Below are 13,469 nucleotides of genomic sequence, written 5' to 3' on the forward strand. Positions count from 1 at the left end.
CTGAGGGGTGACCTTATAGAGATTTACAAAATTGAGCGGCATGGATAGGATAAATAGGCAAAGTCTTTTCCCTGGGGTGGGCGAGTCCAGGACTAGAGGGCATGGGTTTAGGGTGAGAGGGGAAAGATATAAAAGAGACTTAAGGGGCAACCTTTTCACACAGAGGGTGGTACATGTATGGAATGAGCAGCCAGAGGGAGTGGTGGAGACTAGTACAATTATAGCATTTAAAAAGCATCTGGATGGGTATATGAATAGGAAGGGTTTGGAGGGATATGGGCTGGGTGCTGGCAAGTGGGACTAGATTGAGTTGGGATATCTGGTCAGCATGGACAGGTTGGACCGAAGAGTCTGTTTCTGTGCTGTAAATCTCTATGACTCTAAGTCCAGAAGTTACCAAGATGTAAATCTACTCCTTCAATAACCAATGTCTTTTCTACTCAAACAATTACTACTTCTGATAACATCCTATTCCAGTTGTATTTTGTGTAATGGAACTGGAATGTAACCACCATCAATCCCATTTATTAGTACTTTGCTTCCTCGGAACTCTCCGGAAGGAAATCTAAACATTTTTCCAATAAGTGACTTGTGTTGTCCCTGTATCTCTTAGTGTATTTATGGATTTAGCTACATCATCTGAAAATAAAGAAATAACTTTTCCTTTCAACAAAAACCCTCTATAACTTTCATCTATCTTAAATATTTAATTATTATTAACAAAATTCACCTCTGGCTTATTTGTTATAATCAGAGCTACAATCTGGTCCTTTGTGTTATCTCTTTGAGTTGCCTTCTGTGACTTATTTTGACAAACACTTTTAAGTCCCATGGATTTACCTCATAACTTTCAACGTTCCCAACTTATTGAAAAATAAAAATTTGTGGTTGGCTGACCAGGGCTGGATCTCCCTTAATTGTCCAATTCAATATCCAACCAGTTACCTGTCTCTGAGATTAACCACATCTTGATGCTAAATTTCTCCAGTGTTCTTAGATCATTAATAAGCCTGTATAATCTTTCCCACCCAGTTTGCAAGAGCAAATGTGAATCTTTTGTTCATTTTTTTTAAAACCAGAATCTGTTCAAAGTTCAATTGTCAACTGAAACTCTCAGTTCCAAACCAAAAATGAGAAAAATAATCGCAGCCTCAACACAGTTCTCTGGTCTAAATGGATCAAAAGGTATGGGAAGAAAAATGGGAACTGAGTGCCCAGCTAGATGATTAGCTTTGATCATGTTGAATGACAAATCTGGATTGATGGGTCGAATAGCCTACTTTTGCTCATATTCTGTTTCTATTAACATTGCAGGATGGATAAGTAGAACCATTGATGGCAAGTGAATGTTTAAGGTCATTTGTTTGGTAGCAAAAGTTGGTACTCTATACCTTCCTTCCTTTTTCCTTCATCCTAGCTCCATTTAATTACATTCATTCCCCTGAAAGGAACAAAAGCAACAGAATAGAGCAGAAGGATATTGACCTCATGCTGCACCTAAAGATGGTGCAGCTGTAAATAGTCACTGTTAGTACTGTGTAAATTTTTCAAGCTACTGCAATCTGAATACCTGCAATTAAACATGGAAATCCAGATATTTCTGCAAAGTATGCCCCTGCTTCAAAGGTGTGCTTGAAGAATTTGCAAGTGGAATTAATTCAAATTCACCAATTTATTAATTTCCAACAATAGCTAGAGAAGAAGCAACAAAACATTAATTCTTGTTCATTGAAGGTTAACTACTTACCAAGTTATCACAATTGCCATACAACCATTTTGGTTCTGAAAAGCTAATTTTACATATGTACAGTCTCCCTCATTTTACATTTACAATATTGCAGGTATTTTAATGAAAGATATGTTATTTTTTTGTAAAGTTTTCCTTTTGAAATTTGTGTTTCACCCTTATCTCATATGGATGCCCTAACTTTATTTTCCTTTCAGGTCAATTATTTCAATGTGACTTTAAATTCTCTACCTTTTACTTCTTTCTTGTTTGTGAGAATTCTTCAATTAAACTAATCAGTCTGTTGCTGCCTGTCCAATTACCACAGTCACACTAAAGAATGGACTAATTTGAAAGAGATTGAGGTGGGAAATCTATGTTCCAGTGCCACCTTTAGCTTTTCTTGAAGTCAGCAGCAAGCACTACACTCTAGCCTACTGCAAAATATGTTAACTGCTTTAACCACATTAAAGAAGAGCATTTACCAGTTCATTTCTGTCTACTTTACTCCCCTGTGCTTACCAGGTGTCATTCCTTTTTTTTCAGGTAGTGAAGACTTCTCAAGTGAAAACCGATTCAAAGGATGAGCCTTCGTTACTCATGCTGTCAAAAAACAAAAAAGCTAAAAACAACGATAAAGATACAGGAACTTTGAAGGAAGCTCTGGCATCACAAAAGTTACATTTGGTCGAACAACTTCTAAACTCAGGTAAGGAAATAACTGCATTTTTCTACTTTGTTTTGTTTTAATGTATTGTTTCCTGCTATGCATGCTAAACTCCTGATACTGAAAGAGACATGTTTGACTAGCACCAGGGCAAAAAAAAACCTTATTTTCCCTATCTGTTGCAATCGCACTGTTTGTGCCATAAACAGGAAAAAGCAGCAAAGGAGGACTGGTTGTCAAATGAGAGCACTGCCCATATCCCACAGAACCAAAACTTGAATGTTGCCTATCGTGTAATTATAAACCATCCTTCTTCGCTTTGCTGTTCAGGTTGGGTAAGGTTGAATCCCTCATTACCCAAAAGTTGTGAAGCATACAACATATAATTATAACCTGGTTATTTTTGAAGAGGATACCTATTGTCACTAGGTAACCAGCCTGCGCAAGGAACTGCTGCAGAATGAATGAATCATTACTGTTGCTTGGACACTGTGTACAGACTTGCCTGATGTAATGGTTGTGGGTACAATCAAACTGGACATCGAAACAATAGAATTAATCTCTATTCAGAAAGATGATGCGATCATGCAAAGTGATCTGGGCGCAGTTGATGGAACCCTGTACTTTTTGTGACAACTTGCAATGCAGACAAATCTGAGTGGTTCCTCGTGCAACTTTGAATAGCAAACTGGAAAATGTTGATGTTACCAGCTTAAAGTCTTACGGCAGACGTGTGCCCATTGATCGCACAATGTTGTCGTTCCTAAATTCGAACCTGTAATCAGTAGTGTAGTTTTGGCAGTGCCTCATTGGTGAAATGGTGTTTGAAATATCAATTATGTGAAAATAAAGCAGAAATGTCTCCCAATGACCCTTTGTGGCTATGGTATCCTAAGGGATGCCCACCTGTCTCTTACCAGATCCTCTGCTCAATCTTATCTTGCCTGATCTCTGTTAATTTCTAGCTCCACTGGCTAACCTTCCATGTGAACACAGAACCCCACTGGTTCTCACCTACCACCCCACCAACCTCCGTATACAACGTATCATCCGCCGTCATTTCCGCCACCTCCAAACAGACCCCACCACCAGGGATATATTTCCCTCCCCTCCCCCATCAGCGTTCCGCAAAGACCACTCCCTTCGTGACTCCCTTGTCAGGTCCACACCCCCCACCAACCCAACCTCCACTCCCGGCACCTTCCCCTGCAACCGCAGGAAACGTAAAACTTGCGCCCACACCTTCTCCCTCACTTCCCTCCAAGGCCCCAAGGGATCCTTCCATATCCGCCACAAGTTCACCTGTACCTCCACACACATCATCTATTGCATCCGCTGCACCCGATGTGGCCTTCTCTATATTGGGGAGACAGGCCGCTTACTTGCGGAACGCTTCAGAGAACACCTCTGGGACGCCCGGACCAACCAACCCAACCACCCCGTGGCTCAACACTTTAACTCTCCCTCCCACTCCACCGAGGACATGCAGGTCCTTGGACTCCTCCACCGGCAGAACATAACAACACGACGGCTGGAGGAGGAGTGACTCATCTTCCGCCTGGGAACCCTCCAACCACAAGGAATGAACTCAGATTTCTCCAGTTTCCTCATTTTCCCCTCCCCCCATCTTGTCTCAGTCAGTTCCCTCAACTCAGCACCGCCCTCCTAACCTGCAATCTTCTTCCTGACCTCTCCGCCCCCACCCCACTCCGGCCTATCACCCTCACCTTGACCTCCTTCCACCTATCACATCTCCATCGCCCCTCCCCCAAGTCCCTCCTCCCTACCTTTTATCTTAGCCTGCTTGGCACACTCTCCTCATTCCTGATGAAGGGCTTATGGCCGAAACGTCGAATTTCCTATTCCTTGGATGCTGCCTAACCTGCTGTGCTTTAACCAGCAACACGTTTTCAGCTGTGATCTCCAGCATCTGCAGACCTCATTTTTTAACCTTCCATGTGAACAGTTACATTTTTAAAGCAGATGGAGTACTGCAGTATCATCAAAATGTTGTACAAGTCACAAAGTTGTTATGGAAATCAAAACAAAGCCTAAACAAAAGGACAATTGTAGCTTTCGACTAACATTATTGATCTTCACTACCAAGTGGTCTTTCATAATCTTCACATTTTCATTTATGTGGTTTAGTCCATTTTGGCTTAGACCAACAGATTTGTTTCTCAAAGGCAACGTTTATTTTGGATTGCAAGTGGCAATAGATTCAATCATTTCCTGATTATAGTTACTTATAGTGCTGGTCAAGGCAGCTTGAGTAAGAAATCAATAGGTAAGTTATCTACTTGAGAATTCCAATATAATTTTGAATTGGTTGGACAGGATTTGTATCTCGACAACTTTTACTGTTTGACACTCAACTTCAAAATCTGCAAACTAAATGTGTTCGTTCAGAGAAACTCGAAAAAAGTTTTGTCTTTTGCACTTTCATGGATAGGTTGTGTTTTGTACCACTTCCAATAGTTGCTGCATTTTACTGCAATTGTGCCAGATAAACAATATAGGTAACCTTGTTTGGAAATTCAGAGTGATGAAATTATCTAGTGTAACAGATATTGATCTTCAGAAATGACATGGGTGTGCGGTGGAAGCCCAGGTGTAAATTGGCAAGAATAAACAAAGTCTATTGTTCTCCCAGGATGCTGTGAATCCTGGGAGCTAGAGGGCTTGCTTGTAGTTGCTAAGCTTCCTAGCAAATTAGACAAATATCTGTTCAGCTCTTGAAATATAATCCAATAATATCATAGGCAGTGGGTCTCATTTATTTTGAGGTTATGTAAATGTGAAAATAAGAAACTTGTAACTTCCTTTTAATTATATGTTGCTACTTAGTAGTAATCAATTATTTGGGCTAAAATAGAAATATTTAAAATCCGGAATTATGTTTTCTATTTCTATCCTGTTGGACCGTGACAGTTTTTCTTTATTTTTCAAATTTTTGATATGGAACTGCGAACTGAAGTTGAAAGTAAAATTTTGAACTATGAGTGGCAACCTGTCTTTAACAAACAATCTGATATTTGTTTATGGGGACTGACCTGGAAAGTTAACTGAACATGGATTATTGTTCCAAGAGCATTGTACACATTTCCTCAGCCGAGATTTATTGTGCTCGCGGACTGGCAGCTGCCTGGATGTCAAAAGGGACAATCAGTGGGAACCTATGCTGACCACTCAAACAAAGACAATGTTGAGAAAAAACAGAAAGGGAAACCAAGGTTTGACCTTTTGGCCGAGTTGCATTTGTCATGCTTTTTAGGGACAGAACGTAACCAGAGAATTTTCCACATTGCTGGGTGGGTGTCTGTTTTAATTATATTGGAAAAGCTTGGCTAAGTGCTACACTTTGGGCAAAAGCTCCTTCATCAGGGCTTTTGTCCGAAATGTCAATATTCTTTCTCCTTGGATGCTATCTGACCTGCTGTGCTTTTCCAGCACCACTCTAACCTTGACTCTAATCTGCCTAAGTGCTACACTTGTTGTGGCGTGCAAATCTTTCGAGTTATTGCCGGAATTTTGTCAGGCCCATTAAACTTTGCAGTATCCAGTGTCTTCAGGCATTTTTGATATCAAGTGAAGTGAATCAAATTAGTTAAAGACTGCCAGCCATTATTATCTACAATATAGTTTTTCCTCTGCACAGACCCCTGAGTGCTGTGCATGGCAGAGTCTCTGCAAGTGGAAGCCAATCTGTTGCTACGCTTATCACAGTGCATGGAACCTTCTAACAGCTGTGCTGTCATGTAGTTCCGAGGAAATGTTGCTAGCATGTGATAATGGTGCCCTCTGAGGTCAAAATAGATCATCTGTTCAGTAACTCTGGCTGAAGATGCTGCCTACTTCCCTTTTTAACTAATGTTTTGGGCTCCCATCATTGAAGATGGGGATTTTTCTGGAGCCATTTATGACTGGATGTGATAGATCTGTGCATCACAGTCTAATCTGTTGGTTGTGGATTTCCTTAGCCTGTTGACTGTTGCTTCTGCTTTGGCATTCAGTAGGCCTGTATTTTAGGTTCACCAGATTAGCTGTTCCTGGTTGCTGCTGACATACACTGATGCATTCTTTCATTGATCGAATGTTGGTTTCCCAGCTTGATGGTAAAGTGGATGATATACTGAGTCATGATGTTTCAGATTAGGTTGAAATTCAATTCTGCTGCTGATGGCCCACAATCTCCCATGCATGCCCAATTTGAAGTCGATAGATCTGTTCATCATCGGTTCTATTTCACATATGGTGGTCCGACACAACACAATGAAGGGTATCTTAATGTGACAACTGGAATTTGCTGTATAATGAATTCATTTTTATTATCTGAGAATGGGGCTTTCAGGCTACATTTGCCAGTTTTGCAAGTTAGTTAATTCAATTTTAACCACCAAAGTAGAGGCACTGATTCAAAGGTTTTCAGTGGGTCATTCTAAACCGTTCAGGCATCACTGAAGAGTCATAAAGTATTACAGAGCAGAAACCCTTTGGTCCAACCAGTCCGTGCCGAGCATGATCCCAAACTAAACTAGTCCCACCTGCATGCTGCTGGCCCATATCCTTCCAAACCTTTCCTATTCATGTAATTATCCAAATGTCTTTTAAACGCTGTAAACTTGCTAACCATGCCTTCTGTACTCTTATTCAAATCATTCAGATAAATGATGAACAAAAAAGGACCCAGAACCAATCCCTGTGGATCAGTGCTGGTGACAGACCACCAATTCTGAAAAGCAACCCCACATCATCACTCTCTGTCTCCTGCCGTTAAGTCAAGTTAAAAGATTACAGGCAGTTAGGAAACTCATGAGTATGAAAGAGGGAGTGAGAGACGTAAACTCCATGTTAGGAATGCTGCTATTAACTATATTGTTGAAAAGACAGCTGAGATATATATGCTTTGTGAAGGGGTCTTAATGAGGAATCAGTTGCGACTGGATGGATCCCAGACGTTATGTTAAAATATAGTTCATTATGAAAGTAGCTAATAAGTGAAATGTGATTGGTTAATCAGCCAATACTTTTTGAGGTATTAATCGTCTCCAGTTGATGAATAGCACAGCTTATGTTAAGATTTTTATTGTCTCTGGTGAATATCGTGCTCTGACAAGTAGCCAGATCTGGTGTGTTGGCTTTTTTGTCTTACTAATAATGCAGTTGTTTATCAATAGAGTATTTGACAAGGGAATTAAGCAGTTTTCGTTGTCTGAATGTAAACCAAATGGACATTGAAGCTCCTTGCTGTTTCACACTAGCACTTCAACACACTGTACGGTTATGCTAATGACTATTGAAATATTTAAATATTGTGAAGTTGTGACATGTATTAGATGCAAAATAACAATAAAACTTCTGTTCTGCATTGATCTTTGATTACAAACTTGTAAGATATCTCTAAAAGACACATGTTTAAGAAATATTTATTGGAACATAAATATTAGACATACAAGATCATTTTAGAAGCCATTCTAAATATAAATAAGTTCTATTTGTGTATTTTTTTTTGTAATAATACAATAAATTACTGTTCTAACCTTTAACATTCTTTTTACAGGCATAGATGTTGAAACACGTTTTGGTTTTGGTTGGACGCCATTGATGTATGCTGCAAGTGTTGCTAACTTTGAAATTACTCGTCTCCTTCTCAATAGAGGTGCTAATGCAAGTTTTGCAAATGGTAAAATTTTATTCTAAAGTATCACATCTTATTTTTTATTTTCCTCGCTGTGACACTGTCTCACCTCCATCAAATCAACCAGAGGTGTAGAGATAATCAACAGAAAAGATGGGAGACTGTTCAACTTACACCACCTTCAGTCCACAAGCAAAGTCACTCAATGTGCAAATGACGTGTTCGCACTCACTCAGAGATCAAGTCCTGGGTTACTGCCAATTCCTTACTAATAATGGGAAAATGGGATTTCATTAAACACCTGGAAAACTAAGATCCTTTTAAACCCGCTCTATTGAAAATGGAATCAAGTGACTTCTAAATTTATGATAAACTTGAGAATTGCTGAAAAAATATACATTTAGTTGAAACTTCTTGTCTTTCACTTATCAGCACATTTCACAAGAGTACCAATTCAAGGGAAAATCCAACATTTATACTGCTTGAGAGGAGGTTGCTGATTGGTTGGCAGGTGGACTCTGGTAGAGGCATGGCATGGTGAATTCAACAAGTAATTGGTGATTGTTAGTTAAATGCAATGCTTTACTTAATGTTTAAAAAGGGATGTTGATCTTGATTGGTCAGGGCCCTGAGAAATTAACTAGTGAATGACTATCACCTATTTTATTGAGTTGAAAAATATACAATATGTATACTTATTCTTTCTATCCACAGAGAATAGGGTCCTGTGTGTTAATATGACATGACAGCAAACGTGTCATGTCACAAGCCCAAGTGTCTGAAGAGTTATTCACAAATTCCCCAAACTTACAACTCACGATATGTCACCGAGACAGGTTTAGAAATTATGCAGCATTAGATAAATGAGGATATGTTTTGAGTATAGCCTGGGTACATTCTCACAGTCAGAGGTCCCTTGGTGAAAAAGTTAGAAAATAGGATGTTGTACCACAAGTGGTTTTTAAAAAAAAAGTTTGCAGTTTGATAATACAAGGACAATCAAAACTGTCAGGGAGAATGAAGAAAGAAAGTGAAAGGAAAAGATGCAAGTGGTACTAACTAAGTAATGGGTCCAAAGATCTTCTAAAGACATATTAAAGGAATAGTGGGGAAAATTAAAAACCAATGCATGACTTAGATTCTAAATGATGCTTTCCTTTTTTTTTGCCAAAAAAAGGAGTTTTTAAAAGCTATGTTAATGAAGAGGTTGACAAGATATTAGATGAAATCAAAATAAAACAAGAAGCACTCAAAAAGGGTGTCAGATTAATGTGGATGAGTCACACATGCAGAAGATGTAGATATTTTTACAAACAATCTGGGAAAAAATTAACTGTTATTTGACCGAGCTTGGACTAGGAAAGGAGAGTTGGTATTAATTTGTTAGACGTCATAAATTAGTTGCAATCACTTGATTTAGGTTTTAAATATTGTAACAGAGGCTGGATCAGGGTTGATGTGTGTGTGTGTAGACTTCAGATGTTTGATAAGTACTATATATTAGACATCTTGGTGATATTGAAACCCATTGAGCAAAAGGGCTGGTAACAGTAACACAAAATGAGCTAAGGCAGACCTTGACAACAGGCAGCTTGCTGGCCAGAATGTGATCCACCAAGGGTTCCTATCTGGCCCAGAAATGAAGTTCCAAATACAAGTGAATAGATATGGAAGATTTTGCAAGAGGATGCTCCTCCAATCAGAGACCGCTCCTCTTCAATGTTTGAGCATCGAACAGGCCTTTCAGCCCATAATGCTGTGCTGAGCATTCATCTTAATCTAAGATCAACCTTAGCTATACACCCCTCAATTTACTGCCATCCATATGCTTGTCCAGCAGTGGTTTAAATGTCCATAATGTCACTGACTCTACTACCACTGCTGTCAGTGCATTCCACGCACCCACCATTCTCTGCGTAAAGAACCTCTGACATCTCCCCTATACCTTCCCCCTGTCACCTTAAAATTATGACCCCTAGTGACAGTCACTTCTGCCCTGGAAAAAGTGTCTGGCTATCTACTCTATCTATGCTTCTCTCATTGCCATGTACACCTCTATCAAGTCACCTCTCTTTCTTCCTTCTCTCCAGTGTGAAAAGCCCTAGCTCACTCAACCTCTCTCTTCATAAGAAGAGCCCTCCAATCCAGGTAGCATTCTGGTAAATCTCCTCTGCACCCTCTCTAAAGCATCTACATCCTTCCTATAATGAGGCGACCAGAACTGGGCACAATATTCCAGGTGTGGTCCAAACAGGGTTTTATCGAGCTGCAACAAAACATTGCAGCTCTTAAAATGCATCCCCCTGGTAACAAAAGCCAAAACACCATGCGCCTACTTAACAACCTTATCAACTTGGATGGCAGCTTTGAGGGATCAATATACTTGGACCCCAAGATCCCACTGTCCCTCCACACTTCCAAGAATCCTGTCTGTAACCCAATAATCAGCATTCAAATTTGACCTTCTAAAATGAATCACTTTGCATTTATCCAGGTTGAACTCCATCTGCCACTTCTCAGCATCCTGTCAAAGTCTTGTAACCTGCAACAGCTCTCGACACTATCTAAACACCACCAACCTTGTGTCATCAGCAAACTTACTAACACAACCTTCCACTTCTTCATTTATAAAAACCACAAAGAGCAGCGGCCCAAGAACAGGTCCTTCCGTGACACCACTTGTGTCACCACCTCCAGGCGGAATAGTTTCCATTCATTATCACTCACTGTCTTCTTTCGGCCTGCCAATTCTGTATCCGGACAGCCATATTTCTCTGTTTCCCATACCTCCTAACTTTCTAAATGAGCCTACCATGGGGAACCTTCTCAAATACCTTACTGAAACTCATATACACCAATCCACTGCTTGACCTTTATCAGCTTGCCTCATCGCATCCTCAAATAACTCAATAAGGCTTGTGAGATATGACCTGTCCCTCACAAAGCCATGCTGACAATCTTTAATTAAACAATGTTTTTCCAAATAGTCATAAATCCTATCTCTCAGAACCCTTTCCAGTACTTTGCTTGCCACAGATGTAAGACTGACTGGTCTGTAATTCCCAGGAATTTACCTATTTCCTTTCTTGAACAGAGGAACAACATTTGCCTCCCTCCAATCACCCGGTACTACTCCCATGGAGAGTGAGGATGCAAAGATCATCGCCAGAGGCACACAGTCTCCTTCCTTGCTTCCTGTAGTAACATTGGATATATATCGTCCAGTCCTGGGGATTTATCTATCTTAATGCTTCCCAGAATTTCCAGCACATCCAGTTTCTTAATATCAATCTGTTCATACCCATTAACTTGGTCCATGGTGTTCTCACTATTAACAAGGTGACAAGAGGAAGAAAGAAGTTTACAAGGTTGAGGAAGCAAGGTTCTGGCACAGCTTTAAAGGATTACAGGTAGCTAGGAAAGAACTCTTAAAATGGACTGAAGAGAGCTAGGAGGGAACATGAAAAAGCCTTGGCAGGAAGGATTACTGAAAACCCAGAGGTGTTCTACACTTATATGAGGAATAAGAGAAGGATCCGAGAGAGTGGAAGTAACTTGTGCCTGGAGTTTGAAAAGTTAGAGGAGGTCCTAAATGAGTTTTTGCTTCAGTAATCGCTAGAGAGAGGGACCTTGTAAGTAAAGTCTGGGTGGGATGCTGTTTGCTGAGTCAATGGAGACTTGTTGGGCCGAGTGGCTTATTTCCACACTCTATTCTGTGGAAAAAGGTATCAGTCTGCCTTGGGACTGTTGTCAAATGGCACAATAGGCCTTCTGAAGGAACACACTGTTTGTGTTCTGAAGATTCACACGGGAGTCAATGTTAACTTTCTTTCCTCTCAGCACAGATGCAATAAGACGTGCTGAATTTCTCCATCATTCATGTTTGTATGAGAGAGAGGAGAGTGTGTGTATATGAATGAAGGAGACAATATTGGAGGCAATGAATGGGCAAGCTTGTGTGTTCAAGACAAAGAATGTTTCTGGGTATGTTTGGGTTGGGGTGAGGGGGGAGGGGGTCAAAGGAAGGGGTGTGGGTGTGGATAAAAGGGAGATTGACTGACTGTGTGCATGCATGTGGCCAAGGACGAGGTTGGGAGTTTGTGTGTATATGAGTGATGGAACAAAAAAAGCAGACAAACAGGCACCCTTCCCCTCTCAACCCTCTTCCTGAAAAGCCTTATCACAAAACTGGCAGAAAGAGGAAAATAACTTGGTCTGAAAGGTATCCTACTCCCAACCTTCATTTTTGTATAAATTCCACCAAAGTTCACACAGCGTTTCTGTCATCAGAAGCAAGCACAAGACCAATGTTCATTAAATTCAACTTAGTCAGGTGCCAGTCCTCAACATTTTCCATATGATCTGAACTTAGTGCCTTGTGTGTTTCTCTCTGCTTTCAATCAAGATGACAAAAAAAAAGCTTTGACGTAGATCTTCTGCTTGGTGCTGTTTTAATAGTCATTTTTATGAAATGCTCACCAATTTATGTTATCATAACTATGTGCTGACTTGCTGTACCTAAAGGTAAAACTCCTGTAATTCATGTATTGGGACAGCCAGATACCTGCATCTGAGCATCACACTTTCTTACCATTTCAATCATGTGCTTTTTTAATCTTCCTGCCAAATAGATAATTTCACATTTTCCCACATTATACTCCATTTGCCAGATCTTGTCTATTCACATAACTTTTGTAGCTTCCTTATGCCTTCTTCACAATTTATCTTCCTATGTATCATTGTGATATGAGCAAAGTCAGCAACTATACCTTTGGTTCCTTCATCCAAGTCAGTTATGTAAATTATAAAAAGTTGAGGAGCTAGCACTAATCCCTGTGGTAGACTGCTTGTTACATTATGCTGAATGGAAAATAACGCATTTCTGATAACCGACTTTCCTATTAACTAGCCACTTTTCTGTCGGTGGCAATATATTATCCACTGCGCCATAAACTTCATTTTTCTCAATAACCTACACCTGCGGAAAAGTCCTCAGCTATTCACCTTATCTATGCCGCTCATGATTTTATAAACCACCTAAGGTCACCCTGAAATGAGCTGTCAGAGGATGTGGTAGAGTTTGGTACAAGTGCAACATTTAAGAGACATTTGGATAGGTACGGGGATAGGAAATGTTTAGAGAGATAGTGGCCAAATGCAGGGAAATGGGACTGGATCAGTTTTTGGAACCTGGGCAGCCTGGGCCAGTTGGGCTGTTTCTGTGCTGTATGATTCAAACTCTATATCCTTTGATGTCGTACCTTATCAATGCCTTCTGAAAATCCAGGAACAGTACATTGATATATTACTTCCTCAGAGAAATCCAATAAATTTGAAATAATTTCCCTTTTGCAAAATCATGTTGACTCTGTCTGTTTACCTTGAATTAAATGACCTGATATAATAACTCTTCAAAATAAATGTTACCATCTTCTCTA

The 13,469-nt window shown here is 40.0% G+C and overlaps 1 protein-coding gene across 1 annotated transcript in view; it reads left to right on the forward strand.

Moving 5' to 3' along the window:
• Positions 1-13,469, forward strand: part of asz1 (ankyrin repeat, SAM and basic leucine zipper domain containing 1) — a 77,642-nt gene that overhangs the window by 14,416 nt on the left and 49,757 nt on the right. Inside the window, exons 2-3 of the mRNA XM_060840060.1 lie at positions 2,273-2,435; positions 7,954-8,076. Of these exons, the coding sequence (XP_060696043.1) occupies positions 2,273-2,435; positions 7,954-8,076 (286 nt within the window). The remainder of the gene's footprint in view (positions 1-2,272; positions 2,436-7,953; positions 8,077-13,469) is intronic.

Source organism: Hemiscyllium ocellatum, chromosome 19 (assembly GCF_020745735.1).
Source record: "Hemiscyllium ocellatum isolate sHemOce1 chromosome 19, sHemOce1.pat.X.cur, whole genome shotgun sequence".
Classification (NCBI taxonomy): Eukaryota; Metazoa; Chordata; class Chondrichthyes; order Orectolobiformes; family Hemiscylliidae; genus Hemiscyllium; species Hemiscyllium ocellatum.